This window comes from Oncorhynchus tshawytscha, linkage group LG29 (genome assembly GCF_018296145.1).
Source record: "Oncorhynchus tshawytscha isolate Ot180627B linkage group LG29, Otsh_v2.0, whole genome shotgun sequence".
NCBI lineage: Eukaryota > Metazoa > Chordata > Actinopteri > Salmoniformes > Salmonidae > Oncorhynchus > Oncorhynchus tshawytscha.
In genome coordinates this window covers 16568108-16589110 of record NC_056457.1, presented here as the reverse complement: position 1 = coordinate 16589110, position 21003 = coordinate 16568108, and the positions used below count along the sequence as shown (strand labels likewise).

The window sequence follows — 21003 nt, the reverse complement described above, 5'->3', positions numbered from 1 at the left end:
ATTGGCATGCTGACTGCTGGAATGTCCACCAGAGCTGTTGCCAGAGCATTTCATGTTAATTTCTCTACCATAAGCCGCCTCTAACATTGTTTTAGAGAATTTGGCAGTACGTCCAACCGGACTCACAACCACCGACCGCGTGTATGACGTTGTGTGGGTGAGTGGTTTGCTGATGTCAATGTTGTGAACAGAGTTCCCCATGGTGGGGTTATGGTATGGGCTGAAATAAGCTATGGACAATGAAGACAATTGCATTTTATCAATGCCAATTTGAATGCAGAGATACCGTGACAAGATCCTGAGGCCCATTATCGTGCCATTCACTCGCAGCCATCACCCCATGTTTCATTATTATAATTCAGAGCCCCATGTAAGGATCTGTACACAATTCCAAGAAGCTGAAAATGTACTAGTTCTTCTATGGCCTGCATACTCACCAGACATGTCAACCATTGAGCATGTTTGGGATGCTCTGGATCAACGTGCACGACAGTGTGTTCCAGTTCCTGCCAATATCCAGAAACTTCGCACAGCCACAGTCATCAACTCTATGCAAAAGAGATGTGTTGCACTGCATTTGGCAAATGGTGGTCACACTACATACGGACTGGTTTTCTAATCCATGTCACTTCCCTTTTTTTAAGGGTATCTGTGACCAACAGATGCATATCTGTATTCCCAGTAGTAAAATCCATAGATTACGGCCTAATGAATGTATTTCAATTGACTGATTTACTTATATGAACTGTAACTCAGAATAGGTTCTTGTGATAGGGCAACAAGGTCAGTGTTAACATGTGCTGTGTCAGTGGTAGGATCAGAGGTGAGACAGAGGTGAACTGTGTATTTCAACAGAGACCAACATACTGTAGGAATCCAGCGCCAGTTTACCAAGTGTTTACACACTGTAGCAAAGTTTGATTTATTCAGAAAGGAAATGAATCACTGGTAGGTTATCAAAGTCAAAACAGAGGGTAAATAAAAGTTCAACTGACAGTCAAACATTACATCCAAAGACCTAAACCATCAAAGGACTATTCCTATTTGAACAGCACTTACGTAGTTGGCGTGTAGGACCGTGAAGAACTCAGGGTGGGTGATGAACTTAACGGCAGGGCACTGGAGGAGCAGGGTGATCTTCTGGTTGCTGACAGGGGATGAGGGGCCCTCTCTCCTTGGCTCTGCACACAAAAGTAGGCAATGCGTGTCTAAATATTGAATAATATATGTACAATATGCATGTATTACATTGATCATGTTAATACCATATGAACGCCATGGTGGTCGAGCATGAAGCTTGCAATGGGTCATGGGTCTGATTTGAATGGAGCCACTCATACGAAAAGGTATGCATACACTATTGTAAGCGTCAACTAAATGGCATATTCCATGATGGTTTAGGTAGAGGAGTGAGATACACACCAATGGCCTGTGGTGGAGAGTCTGTTTCCGTTTCCGTGCTGGCACTTCTCTCCAACCTCCGTCCACCACACTCATCCTCCGTCGCCATGGTCCTCTGGATGTTCTGGTACCTGGAAAGGAACAGGGAGTGACATCACTGTACGTCAGTGCACCGACGAGGCGCCTTATTGCGTCGAGGCGCTTTCACGGTCAACTCTGTTGACTTGATCTGCTACTGTACACACTCGAGCAGTAAAAGTACAAATTAATCTATACAGTACTGCAGCTTGGCACCTTTTTGTCATTGATAAACTAAACGGTATACTTTCAAGATGCAACCCAGGTCAAAGACGGCATCCACCATTCTTAAAGCTGTAATCCATAGCAGTGGAACTGCCAAGTCCGTTTGCGATATAACTGGGTCATTTCTCATCTCTTATTCTTCATTTATTGGTCAGTGGATGTCCCTTGTGGCATAAAATTAGGTCAGTGTGTGGAAGCAGAAATTAGTTTATTTCTGAAGGTGTGTGTTCTGAATCTAATGTGGGCAAATCACTGGAGCATTAAAGACATGGGGACCCTCAGCGACTGGGAGCCAAACGATGGCTTCATTGCATCTTTACAGATTTAAATCTCTGTGTGTGTGTGTGGGGGGGATTGTGTTTGTGAGGTATAGAAAAACAGAGAATGAAAAAGAGTGATTGTCAAATGGGAATTTAGATGGGAATTTAGGATGCATGCCCAGGCATGTCCACTAGATGGTAGCACTGCACAAACATAAGAGTAAACTGATGGCTTACCACAGAGGGGATATCACATGAAAAGTAGTTACAGAGCACATCACTGAGAATCCAACTGGTCGTCACATCGTGTGACTAAGGCAAGGCAGCCTAAGAGATATTCAATCATGCATGATCCATTCTGACCATTTTATGCACTGAAGTAGATCCCCCTTTCTTTATTACACTCCCCTGTCTCCTCTCTCCATCCCCTCATCCCCCCTTCTCCGGTGCTTCATGATGCCCATGGCCAGGAAGAACGTGTACAAACACTAATCTGTTCCCTGTGCCGTGGGATTACTAAATAGAACATGAAATGTCTTGGCACTTATTTATTTACCTATTTGAACATTGCAGTTGGGGCAGCGGCAGTTGTGAGTGAATGCATCGATGTCCTCCGTGTGCTTGTGTATGCTGGACTGATGCTTTTCAATGTGCATGATGATGAATGCGCGTGTGTACGGTGATGCCAAAGGGAAGGACATTAAAGTTCTATTCCGTTCTATTCTCCCAACCCCACCTCCTGTTGAGCTGCTCCATCTGCTGGGTGGAGCTGGAGCGCTGGATGCCGTTACACTTGGAGGCGGCGTGCGTGGGCCTCCGCCAGGTGGTGGTGCGGTTCACATGGTCCACGTAGAAGACACGTCCGTGGCTGTCGATGCGCGCCTCCCAGTCTGCACACACACAGGAAGTACAGCGAGAGGGAGGGGGACACAGAGAGGGAGATGTGATTGTAATACGACACCCAATTAAGAATGACAGAAAAAGAAAGGAGAGGAATTGAAGGGAAAGGAAGTTGAAAGGGGTTTGATTAAGAGGCAGAGTAGTAGCAAAAGGGAAAGCTGGAGACAGGAAAGAGGAGTAAGGATGGAATGGGAGGTTTGCTTTGGGAGATGATTGAAGCTGACAAGGGGTTATTGTCTGCTGTGGTCAGCTGGCTTTGGGATCAAAGTAATCTCACGGAGGTCGATATTGTATTAAGCAACTAGCTATATGCTTCACACCCCATGACATTCAGAAAGGTTGCTAACATCAGACAGGAGTTGGACGCCTAAAGGTGCATGCACAGTACATCCCTGCATGAATGGACCCTCAGTAAATGGTAAACACATGAGCTTAAAGTCATTAACTACATCCCAAATTGCACCCTATTCCCTATATAATGCACTACTTTTAACGAGAGTCCTATGGGCCCAGGTAAAAAGTAGTGCACTATATAGGGAATAGGGTTCCATTTGGAATGCAGGCCTTGTCAGCTTTGGCAGTCCCTATAGGAATTACACATACATACTGTACATCCACAGCAACAGAGGACCCTTTTGCCCACAGATTTACACATTAATAGTGAAGGTGACCGAGAGCCAAAGTGACACTTCACCAGGGTGCCTGATGACACATACTGGCAACCATGAAGTGAAAATACAAGGGATCCTTCCTGACTTCTTAAAAATATGATTGAGATCCTGTGTTTAAAACTTGGAAGTGCTTCTAAATGGCATCTGTTGTTTGTGAGACAGGGCTGATGACTAGCTATGATGCCATTAATGAGGTCTACAGTTGTAGCCAAGGACCAGCACGTAAAGTAATCTCCCAAAACCACTTAAGCTTCCGTCCCAACACATCCATTTAGCCTGCTGTACATCTTCCTCCTTTCTGTCATTCCCTTTCCCTGTCTTTCCTCTCTCTCTGTTCTGAAGCTGGGCCTCACCCCGGCCAAATCTCTTTCCCTTCTCCTCCCTCTGTTTAATCATCATCTGTCTCTCTGTAGCAGGGCACGGCAGTGGGCGGGGCACGGCAGTGGCAGTGGGCGGGGCACGGCAGTGGGCGGGGCACGGCAGTGGGCGGGGCACGGCAGTGGGCGGGGCACGGCAGTGGGCGGGGCACGGCAGTGGGCGGGCACGGCAGTGGGCGGGGCACGGCAGTGGGATGGGCACAGTAGTGGGCGGGGCACAGCAGTGGGTGGGGAATCATGGTGATGGGATTCACTCTGGGATTAGAAACCTGCTGGCTTTCACAACACATGGCACGGAGTGAGGGAGAGAGAGAGAGATCATCTCATCTGACACCCACCCAGGAAGTGGATTATAACCCACTAAATGCCCAGCAGTACAGCCTGCTAGTCGAAGCAGCAGAAAATATCCTCACCCCAAAATCAAGGCAAAGGTATTGAAATGGAACGTATCGCTCATGAGACGATGTTGCATCAGTTGTATACTACTGTATTCAGACTGGCAGAATCACGGGTAGTGTAGTCAGTGCTGTGGCAAGCAGACAGGGAGAGAAACAGAGAAACATGCATACAGGATATTATTACTGTGGAGGGAGTTACTTTGAGTCAGCGTGGAGAGATGTGGGTATTATCACTGCACTGCAGAGTAGAGCTGAATATACAAGCCTATTTGGGGATGTGGATGTGTCTACTTGAGGCTGTAAGGTGCTTACGTTAGATATGAGGGCTTTGGGAGATGAAGATTGAGAGGCAGTTACTGTCAGAGATAGTCTGTAGTTTGGTACTGTTTTGAAGAATGTGTGTGTGTGTGTGTGTGTACATTCACGTGTCCTAAATACTAACACAGTATGTCTGTGAGCTGTGAGCATATAAACAACATCTCCTGATAGAAATATACCTCCTAGCAGCAGCTCCTCTCCATCCCTGCTCTGCTTATTCTAATGAGCTGGAATAGAGTCCCTCTTGGTGCAGCAGCACTATATTTGTGGCTGTCAGATCTCTCCCCGGTAACTCTCCACTGATTTGGTTTTTGGAGGCTATTTTTAGCCATTTCATAGTAAAAACCAAAGCTCAGCAGGGCTTCTGCTGGTGTGACATTGCACCAAATTCCAATATCAACACAGAGAAAGACCAACCTGAAAAACAGGATGAATTCTCTGCTCACAGGGGAAGAGAAACTTGAGTAAACAAAATAAAAAATGAAAAGCAATGTAAAAAGCAAGAGTGAAATATTTCATCGTATTTTTTTCTATTGTGAATACTTTCCATTTTGCTGCAATTTAACTTACAGAAGAGTTCACAAGGAACCATCTATGTTAGCAATAAACAACATTTTCCAGAGCCAGTCACATTCATCTCTTCTCTAGGGTTCATGGAACTTGTAGTCCAACAGACCTTAGCGTGAGGCGAACCCAACAGCCTCCACTAGTATCAGACGCCCTGCTGATATAAATATAGACTGCCTCTCCCGCTCTGCCTCTCTAGGGCCTGTCACTATAGAAACGGTGGTGGCGATGGCTGTGGTGCCTGATGTGTGAGATGGTTAGATGTACAGCACCCCAGGATGCCACATAGTAGCATATACTGTAGTACCACCTAGAAACCCAATCTGGCAAAACCTTGGACATAAAACACGCCAGGTCTCATGACTTCAGGGCGACCAGAAATGACTGTTCTAGATGGTCAAATCACCATGGCGTGAATGGTCGTACAGAAAACATCAAGGATGGATCAATGTACTGATAGACAGAGAGATGGACAGGTGCCACCAGAGTGGTGTGTCCCTCGCCATTGGAGAGATGTTAAGAGAAATGGCTACATGCACATCGATGAATGCGACACACATATCAAAGCCCCCAGGCGCGTGCACACACAGACACACGACTCCAGGGTAAGAGTAAGGGTGGTGAATGATGTTGGAAGTCTTACTTGGAGGCAACGGTTCATCAACAGTTGGGTAATGGTGGGTGTCAGGTCGCAAAGCAGGAGGATGACCGCATGGCAAGTAACTATCTCCTATATAGACATGGGAGGAGAAACACAGGGGAACCTGTGAGCTAACAGAGGTGGGAAATGGAGGTTGGTGAACGTAGACATGTATCTCATATATCAGCTCACATCGGATATATGTCAGGGGACGAGAAATTGGAGGAGAAAATGTAGTTTCAGTGTTATTGAGAGATTTTGTTGCCAGGTTGGAGACCTGCTTTCGCCGGGTTGACCCCAGCTAAATAAGTCAGGAGGTAGAAAAGTAAATACCTGTGCAGAATGGATGCCACTGAAACTTAATGATGGCACATGGTATTTCTAGGGCACTCTACCCAGCCTAGAGGGACCACAAAGTAAACTCCACCTTACAGTGACCAGAGAGAGTGAGCGAAAGAGAGAGAGTGAGGGATTGAGATAGAGAGACACATTGTGGGGGTGGTGTGGGCGTGACTTTTTTCAGTTCAGAAAGTGCAGTGTGTGTGGCTGCTACTGTATGGCCCTATAAAATCTGTTTTATTTCTGGCCTGATTCCTTATTGATTTATCTCCCTTTGGTTTTTCCAGGTTAAATATTTTACTCTCAAAATCATACACATTTTTTTTTGTATTTTTATTTATTTTTATTTACCCCTTTTTTCTCCCCAATTTAGTGGGGAGAAAATTTGCTAGTAACAGTCTTGTCTCATCGCTGCAACTCCCGTACGGACTCGGGAGAGGCGAAGGTCGAGAGCCGTTGTGTCCTCCGAAACACGACCCAACCAAGCCACAGTGCTTCTTGAAACAAAGCCCGCTTAACCCGGAAGCCAGCAACACCAATGTGCCTGAGGAAACACCGTACACCTGGCAACCGTGTCACTGTGCATGCGCCACAGGAGTCGCTAGAAACCACTGCACCACTTGGAGTCGCTAGAGACCACTGCACCACTTGGGAGGCCTCAAAATCATAAGTTTTTAATAGAAAAACAACAACATTTTAGGTTCTAAGTTCACAACTATGTTTAAACCACATCAGGAGAACCTTTAACGGGTTACTCTTTAATGCAAGTGCGCACCAGGAAGAGAAGAGGAAGAGACCGCTGTTTGGTTAAGCGGTGTTGCTGTAGTGCTCATGTGATTGCAGAGTTTGCAAAAGAAATGTCCACTGGATTGCTGCAAATAATCATGTTATCATTCTGCCAGGTAGGCATAGGATACTTTGTAGTTAGTATTTAATTGAGAAGGCTTTTGGGAAAGCCTTTCCATCTTTACGAGAAGAAGGTTGTCATTAGCATCATACCGCTAACGGCTACACAAAGTGTATACGCGCCCACATGCACACAGACAGCTGCATTCCTGCGCCATTTCAGAAAACTGCATAAAAATACGCATTTTGTTCCTGTCTTATGATTCACTTGGGCAAATGAATGCATGTTATATTACGTTGAAAGGATCTAGTTGATTTCATATTAAGTTTACTACATTTTTGAATATTCTTCAATTCCATTTTAATGTTTTAGATTCCGTGATTCTGTCCTCATTCTCTGCAACGGGGATTCTATAAGGCCCTGATACTGTTCCGTGTGTGTGTCTAGCTATTGTACTGTGTCTGTGTGTGTGTTATTGCACAGAGTGGGCGCTGCTATTTAGAATGTCAGGTAAATGGCAGCGGAAGCTCCCAGTGCTGTACACTAACAGGAGTGACTGTTAGCGTGGAGAATCAGTGGGGACTGACTTGGTTCTGCTTGGCCGGGTTAGTACAGGAGTGACTGTTAGCGTGGAGAATCAGTGGGGACTGACTTGGTTCTGCTTAGCCGGGTTAGTACAGTAGTGACTGTTAGCGTGGAGAATCAGTGGGGACTGACTTGGTTCTGCTTGGCCGGGATAGTACAGTAGTGACTGTTAGCGTGGAGAATCAGTGGGGACTGACTTGGTTCTGCTTGGCCGGGTTAGTACAGTAGTGACTGTGAGCGTGGTGGATCAGTGGGGACTGACTTGGTTCTGCTTGGCAGAATCAGTGGGGACTGACTTGGTTCTGCTTGGCCGGGTTAGTACAGTAGTGACTGTGAGCATGGTGGATCAGTGGGGACTGACTTGGTTCTGCTTGGCCGGGTTAGTACAGTAGTGACTGTGAGCGTGGTGGATCAGTGGGGACTGACTTGGTTCTGCTTGGCAGGGTTAGTACAGTAGTGACTGTTAGCGTGGAGAATCAGTGGGGACTGACTTGGTTCTGCTTGGCCGGGTTAGTACAGGAGTGACTGTTAGCGTGGAGAATCAGTGGGGACTGACTTTGTACTGAGTACGTTGTAGCTGCAGGTACCTGCACGCCTTCTACCCACCCACCCCTTCTCTCAGTATTCAGCAGTGTGTGTGGTGAGCGTACTGTGTGTCTGTGTTTGTGTAGGATTTATCTCCCACCGTATAGTATCTCCGTCCATAAAGAGGTACTGTACTGTCAGCCCTCAGAGAGAGGGAGAGCAGAGAAAACGTCAAACAACCGTAAAGACAAATTACAGATATAAAACCGCCACATGCCCCACCAACATTACCCATTTTCTCCAACAATGATAACAATAGTCAGTTACCCAGGTGACAGAAGTTCTGAACATTTTTCATTAGCAATTCTAATTGAGGAAGAATGACTTTGAAGTGTACGTGAGATGAAAGGAGAAAGGTATAAAACGCAGGCAGGACTCTCGCCGTGTGTTGATCGAGCCATTAAATGGGGCCTTCATTTTTTAGCTCTGATTTGTGACCTACATTGCGTATCGTGTCTAATGAGAGTCAACGTGTAAAAAACAGAACACTTATAGTAAAGCTTTGGAGAACACAGGAGTTCAAGTTGAAAGAAGACCATGCATTTTCAGTGTATACCCTAAAAACAGCCAACAGACATAACGACCCCTTGAAGGTATGTTGCCCAGCAGCAGCAATGTCACCGTGAACAATGTAAATGAAGCTGAATTGTGGGCTCGCTTGAACAGAACTGTTTCAAATTCAAAAGCAATCTGTAACCTGCACTGATTATCTTCCTTGGTCCTTATTCTCTCACTATTCCCTCCTTTTGTCCTTACTTCAAAACAACCCAGCCTCAAAAGGTTGGGCATCCACTTTGTGTAGCAGTGTTTTCACCCAGTAACTGAACTGGTAACTGAACCAGTAACTGAACCGGTAACTGAACAGGTAACTGAACCAGTAGCTGAACCGGTAACTTGACCGGTAACTGAACCGGTAGCTGAACCGGTAACTGAACCCGGTAACTGAACCGGTAACTGAACCGGTAACTTGACTGGTAACTGAACCGGTAACTGAACCGGTAGCTGAACCGGTAACTGAACCGGTAACTGAACCGGTAACTGAACCGGTAACTTGACCGGTAACTTGACCGGTAACTGAACCAGTAGCTGAACCGGTAACTTGACCGGTAACTTGACCGGTAACTTGACCGGTAACTTGACCGGTAACTTGACCGGTAGCTGAACCAGCAACTGAACTAATAACTGAATCAGTAGCATACCCACTAACTGAACCAGTAACTTAACCAGTAACTTAATTAGTACCTGAACCAGAACCTGAGCCAGTAACTTAACCAATAACTGAACCAATAACTGAACCAATAACTGAATCAGTAGCTGACCCAGTAACTGATCCAGTAACTGATCCAGTAACTGACCCAGTAACTGAGCCAGTAACTTAACCAGTAACTTAACCAGTAACTTAACCAGTAGCTGAACTAATAACTGAACCAGTAACTGAACCAGTAGCTGAACTAATAACTCAACCAGTAGCTGAACTAATAACTCAACCAGTAGCTGGACCACCATTTCAGTCAAAGCCAAATCAAAAACAAACATAGAAACAAAGAACATAGATAACAAAACAACATGGCAGCAGCAAAGCAGATTATGACCAAAAACAAAAGCCTGGTGCCATATGGCAGCCAGGAACCTAAACCCAATGCCAAAGCTCTACCATGAGTTTGATCGCATTGTTTGTGTGACCTAACCACCCCACGCTGACCCCTCTCCTCTGAGGCCACCGTCACCTTTGACCCCTGTCCAGGATGTGTGTGTGTGATGTGTGTGTGTCTTCCCCACACACATACAAGGGTCATCACAACAGACACAAAGACCGTTGTGAAATTGGGGGTAAAACGCACAATAGCGGGGGTATGTGTTTCCCATTGCCTCCTTTCTCGACCCACGGTGCACTGCCCTTTTAAAGGGCAAAGCAATGATAATCACAATCATGGGTGATGGTTCGGTTGGCATTCACTCGATTCACGGCAGTGGGGGGTTGGGGGGAAGATTATTACAGCAACACTGACAGTGCTCATGCACCTGAATGTGGGGGAAGAAACAACAGAGCTCCCTGTGCAACACACTAATGGACAGCCAGGCCTGTCACAGCGGAGGCTATGGACTCGATAACAGACCTCTCCTGTGCTCTCTCTATCAATAGACTATGGTGAGGTGAGGAGGAGGCCTTGTTTCTTAAAATAAGGTTCTGTGTATAGTAAGCTATAATTATTGTGGTGGGCTGCGATGCTGTGCAGTTGTTGTACAGTGTAATCATCACAAGGCAAGAATGTAGAGTAGTCATGCAAAAATAGAAACCTTTTGAATGGAGAGGTTAAGAGTGTCGTTTTCATTTGTTATTCTGGGTATGTTTTTATCACGTTTGCTAAGGTTGACCTGGTCTCAGGTTCTGAACAGGGTAAATACACATTTACCAGGTGTATCAGTTAGCAAGTGACTATGAAGAGCATCTCACCTCCTACTGTCCTATCGCTAGGCCCGGCCACCGGCGACTCCCCTCTCGTCCCCTCCCCTGTCTCCTCCCTCCATTCTGCTGTCGTCCCATCGCCGCCAGGCTCCCTGGTGTCGGGGCTCTGGATGGAGTCAGGCACCGACTCAAAGGCGCTGTTCTCCTCCTCTTCCTCCTCTTCGTCCTGCGAGGAGAAGACGGTGCTCTCTGAGAGGCGTGTGCTGTCCACCGACGACAGCCGTGTGTGGCTGCAGGGGCGGTTGCGCCCCTCGTAGCCAGAGTTGCTGTAGCAGGAGGTGCTGTAACAACTGGTGCTGTAACAAGACGTGCTGTAGCAGGAGTTGTCGCACAACTCACACTCGCTCCCCCTCACTCCCCGGCCGCTTCCGCCCACTTCCGCCTCTTCGTTCTCCAGGCGTGGGTGCAGCGTCCTCCCTCCCCTCTCCCCTCCATCCAGGAGCTGGTTGAGTTCTGACAGGCGCTCGATGGACAGACTGCGGGGGAGAGTCCTACTACGACAGCAGGGGGCTGTGCACTCACGCACCTGGGAGGGGGACGCCAGGGATTGGGACGCGTCTCCCTCCTCCTCCTCCTCCTCCTCCCCTTCCCCTTCCTCCCCATCCTTGGAGGTGGGTTTGATAGTCGGCTCCTCGGTAGAAGACCCTCCCTCCTCCTCCCCCTCTTCCTCCTCCCCGCTGCCCTGCCGTTGGTGTGCTGAAGGCAGGCTGTGGAGAAGGTGGTGGATGCGGATGTAGTGGGTGCGTGGTGTCTCGGGGTCGCCACACGATGAGGCGATCACTGTCTCCAGCTCCGAGACGGGCAGCGAGCAGGGCCTGTTCTTGCGCCGCAGGGCGCTCCGCATTGGAGGGGAGGCGCGGGCTGGGCAGCAACAGTCAACCCTCCTTGGTTTGGCTTCCACCACCACCTGCTGTCCCTCCTCTTCCACTACCTCCACTACCCCCTCAGCCGGCACAGGCCCCGTGGCTCCTTCCAACGGCTCCTCCACAGCAGTGGTAGGTTCCTCACTGTCCAACTCCATCTCCACACCCTCAGGTTTAGGCTGCACCTGGGCCTCCCCCTCCTCAGACAGGGCTTGAGCCTCCTGGGCTCCAGTCTCCTCCTCCTCCTCTCTCTCCTCCACCAATTGTTCAGCTGAAACCTGCTCTTCTATCCCAGGCTGTGGCTCTGAAGAAGATACCTGCACCTCCCTAACTGTACTCTCCTCCATCTCAACCAGGGTGACCTGCTCCTCCACACCCTCCTCCTCCATGACATCGTCCCCAGGATGGGCCTCCTCTGTGAGGGAGACATAAGCGAGAGTGGTGGAGGGCTCCGGGTCCTCCAAGTCTGGGGCTCCATCTAGGGGGAGTTCAGGTGTGTCGGGCCCCATGCTCAATGTGTCTTCGGCAGGGATCTCTGCTGGGGCGACTGGGTCCACCTGGTTTACCTCCAACTGGTCAGGGTCAGGGACCACAGGGCACTCCATGACGAGGGAGATGTCCTCGTCATCTGAAATGAGAGAGAACAATAAGTCACCTTACTGTCTTAGAATGGTGACTTGGGCACCCAATAAAAGAAATTGCTGACAAAGAGAAATTGCACTGTGGATTTCCTTTATGTGTAATTGTTGAATAGTGGCATTGGCAAAGTACAGGGATTTTTTAACACAAATGTGTTGGACTTTTAATCAGGACAATAATAGTACATGGAATGAATCAACAGTAATATTGTTCACATTAATCTCCACTGTGATCAATGTTCTTGACTATATCATGTGGGACATAAAAAATGACTGGGTTTTATCATGGTTATTTCAATTTGATCACTGAGTCAAAAGGGACATAAATGTGATCTCGGTCCTGATGTAAAAGAAGGTAAGGGTTCAAAGAAGGAAGTGCTTGTGACCTGGGTGAATTGAGGACATCATCTCAAATCTGAACTGCAGCTGTCCACTAACATGATCCGTCGGCAGCCTGCGGCCAAGAGAGTAGCTCACCACACGGTCCCTATGAGTGAGTGAGTGAGTGTGTGAGTGAGTGAGAGAGAGAGAGCAAAAAAAGACATGAGGAAAGAGAGATAAAAGGGGAGATAATACAAAAGTTATAGAAAACGCAAGCGAAGTAGAAAGAGACATTTAAAAGGACCAGACATACAGTACCAGTCAAGATTTGTACTATTTTCTACATTGTAGAATAATAGTGAAGACCTCAAAACTATGAAATAACACATATGGAATCATGTAGTAACCATAAAAGTGTTAAACAAATTCTTCTTGATGACAGCTTTGCACACTCTTGGCATTCTCTCAACCAGCTTCATGGGGTAGTCACCTGGAAGGCATTTCAATTAACAGGTGTGCCTTGTTAAAAGTTAATTTCTGGAATTTCTTTCCTTCTTGATGTGTTTGAGCCAATCAGTTGTGTTGGGACAAGGTAGGGGTGGTATACAGAAGATGGCTCTATTTGGTAAAAGACCAAGTCCATATTATAGCAAGAACAGCTAGCTTAAATAAACAAAGAGAAACGACTGTCCATCATTACTTTAAGCCATGAAGGTCAGTCAATACGAAACATTTCAAGAACTTTGACAGTTTCTTCAAGTGATGTCGCAAAAACCATCAAGTGCTATGATGAAACTGACTCTCATGAGGACTACCACAGAAAAGGAAGACCCAGAGTTACTTCTGCTGCAGAGTATAAGTTCATTAGAGTTAACTGTACCTCAGATTGCAGCCCAAATAAATGCTTCACAGAGTTCCAGTAACAGACACATGTCAACATCAACTGTTCAGTGGAGACTGCGTGAATCAGGCCTTCATGGTGGAATTGTTGCAAAAGAACCCGACTACTAAAGGAAACCAATAATAAGAAGAAACTTGCTTCGGCCAAGAAACACGAGCAATGGACATCAGTGGAAATCTGTCCTTTGGTCTGATGAGTCTAAATTTGAGATTTATGGTTCTAACCGCTGTGTCTTTGTGAGACGCAGTGTAGGTGAACAGATGATCTCCGCATGTGTGATTCCCACTGTGAAGAATGGAGGAGGTGTGATGGTGTGGGGGGGGCTTTGCTGGTGACACTGTCAGTGATTTATATATAATTCAAGGCACACATTACCAGCATGGCTACCAAAGCATTCTGCAACGATACGCCATCCCATCTGGTTTGTGCTTAGTGGGACTATCATTTTTTTTCGACAGGACATTGATCCAAAACATAACTCCAGGCTGTGTAAGGGCTAGTTGACCAAGAAGGAGAGTGATGAATAGCTGTGTCAGATGACCTGGCCTCCACAATCACCCGACCTCAACCCAATTGAGATGGTTTAGGATGAGTCGGACCTCAGAGTAAAGGAAAAACAGCCAACAAGTGCTCAGCATATGTGGGAACTCCTTCAAGACTGTTGGAAAAGCATTCTTCATGAATCTGGTTGAGAGAATGCCAAGAGCGTGCAAAGCTGTCATCAAGGCAAAGGGTGGCTACTCTGAGGAATCGGAAATATTAAATATATTTTGATTTGTTGAACACTTTTTTTGGTTACTCCATGATTCCATATGTGTTATTTCATAGTTTTGATGTCTTCATTATTATTCTACAATGCAGAAAATAGTTTTTTTTTTTACTCTTGAATGAGTAGGTGTGTCCAAACTTTTGACTGGTACTATACAGTATATACATAACTTTCCATATAACCAACATGCAAACTGACATAAGGCTGTCCACACAGGGGACATGGATCCCTAGCAGGGTCTGATCGCTAATGGCCCAGTAGGCCTGAGTGTGTGGAAGTGGCTGTGGTCAGGTCAGGTGACCTACCCGATGGCGTGTTTCTCCAGTAGCCTCTGCACCGGCATGGACAGCTTGCCCAGGAAACGTTTGATGATGGGCCGGCTCTTAGCAAACTTGTCCTTCACCTCGATCTCCAACACGTCCGTAGGCAAAGACACAAAGCTGAAGCGCTGCAGACAGAAATAGTGAGAAGAGGAAAGGAAAGGAGAGGAGAGGAGAGGAGAGGAGAGGAGAGGAGAGGAGAGGAGAGGAGGAGAGGAGAGGAGAGGAGAGGAGAGGAGAGGAGAGGAGAGGAGAGGAGAGGAGAGGAGAGGAGAGGAGAGGAGAGGAGAGGAGAGAAAGGTATATTATGTTAGTGCCCATGGGCTTACCGATAACATCACTTGATTGGTTACACTCTATTATACATTAATGCCATTTACTGGGTATTTATTCCAAGGAATTATATGGTAAATCAGGTACTGACATCATAATGACATGATAACTTCTATGTGTGTTTCTGTCACGCCTGCTCCCGCACTTCCCCCCTGGTGCTCGAGGGTGCCGGTTGGTGGTGACGTCGGGTCCGTGGCCCGACAGCGATGGAACCGGGGTTGCCTAAGCTGGCTCGTCGGGCTGTCATGCCCTAGCTGGCTCAAGGTTTCTTGCCCCGGTTGGCTCAGAAGGCGCCCATCCCACTTCAGGCCTCAGCCGGATCGTCAAGTTTTTACGCCCAGCCAGCTCCTCAGGCTGCTATGCCTCCGCCAGCTCGCCAGGCGCTCACGCCTCTGCCTGTTCGTCGGTGTTTCACGCCCAGCCGGCTTGTTCAGAGCCCGTGCCTCAGCCCGCACGTAGGGCTCTCCCACGTGGAACGCCGGGTGGTGCCCCTAGAGGGGGGCGGTGGGGTACTGTCACGCCCGCTCCCGCACTTCACCTCTGGCACTCGAGGGCACCAGGCTCCCCAGCATTGCGCACTCCTGCCATCATCATTACGCACACCTGCCTTCCCCCGTCACGCGCATCAGCGATTATTGGACTCACCTGGACTCAATCATCTCTGTCATTACCTTCCCTATATCTTTCTGGTTCCCAGCCCTGTTCCCTGCTTCTGCAATGATTGTCCTATGTCCTTATATACCCATGTGCTGACGCTGGTCCTGTCTGGTTTCATGTCTGTTCCCAATTAAATGTTTGACTCCCCGTACCTGCTTCTCAACCCTGGCGGCGGTCCTTACAGGTCTCTTTATGATTAATTTATACACACCATTAATATCATTCAGAATTGTTTTTCATGACCATTCATGGTGTTATTAATAGATCTATTAGGAATAGCAGGAGACAGTGCATCTTTGTTAGGCATGGCTTCTCATTGATGAAACCTTCAAAAACACATTGGCTTTGAATTATTCTCTTGATGACAGCTATTTTACACTGAAATAAAGAGCCTTTATCAAGGTCAAAACGGCAGCATTGCCTTCTCCGATTTAGCCAAAATCTCTATAGTTACTTAATTACACTGTTCCCTGATTACTAGACCTATTATGACCATACTCTAAATATATATATATATATATATATATTTTAATATTAAAGGACAATGGAACGTATAGAAATCTTCTTATGGAGTTTAGAGCTTGGATTAAGTAATCAATGTATGATAAAAATTGGATCTTGAAGGATAAGATCTTGAAATGTGCATTCCCTCTCTCTTCCCTTACTGCCTTTATCTCTTTCTCTCCTTCCTTCACTCCCTTTTTCTATATTCCCCCTCCTCCCTTCCTCTCCCAAACTCTCTCTCCCCCTCCTTCCCTCAATCCATTTCTATATCTCCTTCCTTGCCTTTCTCTCCTTCCCTCACGCTGTTTTTTTGACACTCTTTGACTCTCTCTGTCGCTCAGTTCCTCTCCATGTCTGGGCTGTCTCTGCTGCTGTTCGTGGTGCTGAATGAACCAAGGCCAGCGGCAGCAGAAAATGAGCGCTGTCCAAGGTGCTTAAACGCCCTCTCCCTCAGCCAAGAATCAGAGAGAGAGAGTGCCTTGAACTCCATCCAAACGCCAGAGAGACCGGAGGAGCATCCTGCCCAGTGAACAAGCCAGATAAAAGGCACCAGCTCTGCAGCTGCAGTAACTAACTGGCGTTTCATTGTAGAGCTTCGGTGGATTTGAAATGTACATAGGAGATGTAATGTGTGTGTGCAGTGTCCCAGAGCACGGGTAACCATTGGGTATACTATAACAGGGTTTGTGATGTGTAGTCCTCTGTGAAAGTGGATTTGCTGTGGTGCGTTCAATCAGTTACAGGTCAGTAGAAGAAAAAATGGCCTTCGCGTGGAGGACAGTTGGATGGGAGCACCTTGTAAGTGACCGCCTGACCGGTTCATGGTTCCAGGGCACTGTTCCACAACTAGCCTGCTATCAAATTTCAGCTGCAGCGCCAAAGTGGAATACGCTGCTTTGGTATGTCTGCTTTCTGCCGCGCTTGAGTTGCCACTCGCACTAAAAACAACAACGAAGCCACTGATTCCTCCATGCACTGGCCTAGTTAATGTCCCCCCCCCCTCTGCACCACCCCTTAAAATCCAATCTGTAGCAGCTGAATGTAATTTGCATCCAGCAGTGTCTCTCCCTTTCCCTCCGCCCCACGGCTTTGTCATCCTCAGCGCTCCGTTTTAATTGAATTGAAAAGTACAGCTCTTTCCTGTATCGGAGAAGATAGAGACAGAAAGAAACATACACATAGTTCCACAAGCACACTATGCACTGAGCAAGAAGAGGCTTCATAGCCCATGTGAGAATGTTTTAGCCTGAGACTCCTTTCTCTGTGTGTTTGACCAATAACCACTACACAAACAAACAAGATAGCTGCAGGCCCACCAAAATAGATGCTGGGAGTATTCAAGGAAAAACGAAGACAGACAAATTAAGGAAGGAATAGGATAGAAAAACTCAACCCATGTTTGCCTCAGTGTACTATCTGATGTGCAGGCTTTTTGTTTTCCCGATGATGGTAAATAAATAAACAAGAGAGCTATAGATTTAAATGACAGTAAAGTAGAGCGAATTGTGTGTCGTGACTCGTGAGTCATGACGATGCCTGCATACATGCAAATCCATTTCCCATCCAGCTCTGCATTCCTCTGGCCTGCAGCCATCTGGGAGACTACTGCAGTGACTAAGCTAAGCACAGCACCTACTGTACAGTACAGTAAAGATGGTTGGCTGGCTATGTAATAGCCTCAGGCGCAAACAGTTCTGTAGTATTATTGAGCCATACTGCTGATCCAGAGATGCTAAGCTAAGCTAACCTACCAGAAAACAAAAACATCCCTCTGTAGAGCAAGGTTCACAACATTGTTTATTGTCACTTAAAGCCCGGCCAGGGTGGTTAACCATTAAGATGGATCCCCTCAAGTAAACCTCCCTTCCTAATTTACAAGGTGCTGTGGAGGAACTGAGGAGTAACGAAAACATGCTCCGTGCTAGCTATCATTAGCCTACAGCCTCACACAAACACATAAAGGGTAAACAAACCAAGCCACTTGAGAGAATACAGAAGTGTTTGCTGTGTTCGAGTGCCAGGAGCGAGGGAAATGCTTTGGTGGGATGCACAGAGTGAGTCATTCTCCCAGTTCCAAGCCGTCATATCACTTCTCGACTTTAATAAAGCAAAGTGTTAGCATACTGAGTGTTCGTGTAGCTTCCCTGATTAGCCTGATTAGCGGGAGTAGCTGTCTCCCTCAGGTTAAGAGAGCAACACTGTCCCACAGTGGGGGGAAATGGAACGCACTCAGTGGTCGCAGTGATAATATAATCGTGTTAGCCAAATAGTAGCAGCACACTCCAGAAAATGCTAGGTCAGGGGCCGTTGCACTATTCTGAATGAATCCCAAATTAAAGCCAACTCCTAGAGCCAGCAGTTACATTATACATGGTATATACAAAAGTACGTGAACACCCCTTCAAATGAGTGGATTTGTCTATTTCAGCAACACCCATTGCTGACAGGTATGTAAAATCGAGCACACAGCCATGCAATCTTCATAGACAAACATTGACAGTAGAAAGGCCTTACTGAAGAGCTCAGTGACTTTCAACGTGGCACCATCATAGGATGCCACATTTCCAACAAGTGAGTTCCTCAAATTTCTGCCCTGCTAGAGCTGCTCCAGTTCAATAGCTGTTCCCAAGTGGCGCAGCAGTCTAAGGCACTGCATCTCAGTGCAGGAGCTGTCACTACTGTCCCTGGTTTGAATCCAGGCTGTATCATATCCGGCCATGATTGAGAGTCCCATAGGGCAGCTCACAATTGGCCCAGCGTCGTCCGGGGTAGGTCGTCATTGCACATAAGAATTTGTTCTTAACTGACTTGCCTAGTTAAATAAAGGTTAAATAAAAAAATGTAAGTCCTGTTATTGTGAAGTGGAAATGTCTAGGAGCAACAACGACTCGAAGTTATAGGTCACACAAGCTCACAGAACAGGGCCGCTAAGTGCTGAAGCGCATAGCGTGTAAACACTCACTACTGAGTTCCAAACTGCCTCTGGAAGCAAAGTCAGCACAAGAACTGTTTGTCGGGGGCTTCATGAAATGGGCTTCCATAGCTGAGTAGCAGCACACAAGCCTAAGATCACCATGCGCAATGCCAAGTGTTGGCTGGAGTGGTGTAAAGCTCACCGCCATTGGACTCTGGAGCAGTGGAAATGTGTTCTCTGGTGATGATTCTCGCTTCACCATCTGGCAGTCCGCTGGACGAATCTGAGAACGCTACCTGCCCCAATGCATAGTGCCAACTGTAAATTTTGGTGGAGGAGGAATAATGGTCTGGGGCTGTTTTTCATGGTTCGGGCTAAGCCCCTTAGTTCCAGTGAAGAGATATACGTACTAATGCATTATAGATGATTCTGTGCTTCCAACTTTGTGGCAACAGTTTGGGGAAGGCCCTTTGCTATTTCAGCATGACAACGCCCCCGTGCACAAAGCAAAGTCCATACAGAAATGTTTTTTTTCTAGATTGGTGTGAAAGAAATTGACTGGCCTGCACAGAGCCCTGACCTCAACCCTATCGAACGCCTAATGCTCGTGGCTGAATGGAAGCAAGTCCCTGCAGCCATGTTCCAACATCTAGTGGAAATCCGTCCCAGAAGAGTGGAGGCTGTTATAGCAGCAAAGGGAGGACCAACAACATATTAATGCCCATGATTTTGGAATGAGATGTTTGATGAGCAGGTGTCCAAATACTTTTGGTAACGTAGTGTTCCTTACTCATAGGAAGAAAATGGAACAGAGTTAAGCATGTAATACAGATACAGGTCCAAACCAGGAAGGACAACAAAAAAACAGCACACAATGGTGACATTTAGAAGTATTTCTGACCTTCTAACCTCTCTTAGCTGACAATATCACCAGACACTACTCAGCAAACTGGGAACATTGACAGAACATTAGCTAAGATTCCCTTTTAAGTTCAAGTTAGGGATTTAACTAGCAGTATTACGATAACATCCCAAAAACATTCAGTGAATGTTTTTGATAACCAAATCTTTATATACGTTAAAAAATATATATATTTTGACTGAAATATCCTCAGAATGTTCTCCTAACATTCACTAAAATGTCGTGCACAACGTCTTTACCAACCACCACAGATAACACAACGTAGGTGATATAGAGACATGGCATTTTCATTTCATTATTAAGACATTTGTACAGAATTTAATTACACGAACACAAGTGTATTTTTTTACACTTTATGTCCACAATCTGGGGTTTAAACCTGCAATGATTGGCTCCCAAGCCAGGTCTTTTATCCTCTGCGTCACCATGGAAGATGTCTTAAATCATATTTTTTCAGTATATAGCCATGGCAGTATGGTCAATCAGGAATTCCATGCTTCCTTTTTAGCCTTCTTAGACATAACCAACCCAGGGAAATACTGGTACCTGAGTTATTCACCGTCACCTCACCCATCCTCTTTATATGATGCTTACTTCTGGGTCCATATTTACAAGGTATCCAAGACTATGAGCGCTGATCTAGGATCAGATCATGAAAAATAAGCCAAGGGGGACCTTATCAAAAGGCAACACGTATGAATTATATCAGGTGTGTTTTTCAAAGTTGAACAGTCAATTTCTATACAATGTTTAATTTTTTACATTTGGTCTAAATTCTGCATTCGACTGGAATAATAAATCTGGACAAAACGAAGACATCCTCTCTTTTAGTAGAGTATACTGTATCTAAGCCTCAATTTCATGTTTTTTTTTTGAGGGAGGGGGGGGGACATGGTGAAAGAATAGTTGGGATTGAACCTGCAATCTCCAGTGAGATTATTAGCCTTCTGTGCCGACAGGGGATAACTGTGGCGGGAACACCATTTTTGAGCTTTTGAAATGCTCCCATTCTCTTCATATGCTGTCTACTTCTAACACTTTATGATTTTCTTTCTTCATCACGTGTTGAAAGTCTTGTCACGTCTAAGAAGGTTAAAAAGGTGGCACGGATTTCCTGATTGACCATACCGGCATGGCTACACACGGAGAGAAGAACATGTAAAGCCGAAACCACAGGTAACTGCGTAAAAACGAGAGAGTCGA

The 21003-nt window shown here is 46.4% G+C and overlaps 1 protein-coding gene across 1 annotated transcript in view; it reads right to left on the bottom strand.

Annotated features, from left to right (window-relative positions):
• Positions 1 to 21003, bottom strand: part of LOC112227572 (E3 ubiquitin-protein ligase HECW1) — a 65560-nt gene that overhangs the window by 19802 nt on the left and 24755 nt on the right. Inside the window, exons 6-12 of the mRNA XM_042308869.1 lie at positions 14456 to 14598; positions 12546 to 12646; positions 10647 to 12149; positions 5839 to 5925; positions 2701 to 2854; positions 1423 to 1532; positions 1060 to 1181 (exon numbers count right to left, since the gene is read on the bottom strand). Of these exons, the coding sequence (XP_042164803.1) occupies positions 1060 to 1181; positions 1423 to 1532; positions 2701 to 2854; positions 5839 to 5925; positions 10647 to 12149; positions 12546 to 12646; positions 14456 to 14598 (2220 nt within the window). The remainder of the gene's footprint in view (positions 1 to 1059; positions 1182 to 1422; positions 1533 to 2700; positions 2855 to 5838; positions 5926 to 10646; positions 12150 to 12545; positions 12647 to 14455; positions 14599 to 21003) is intronic.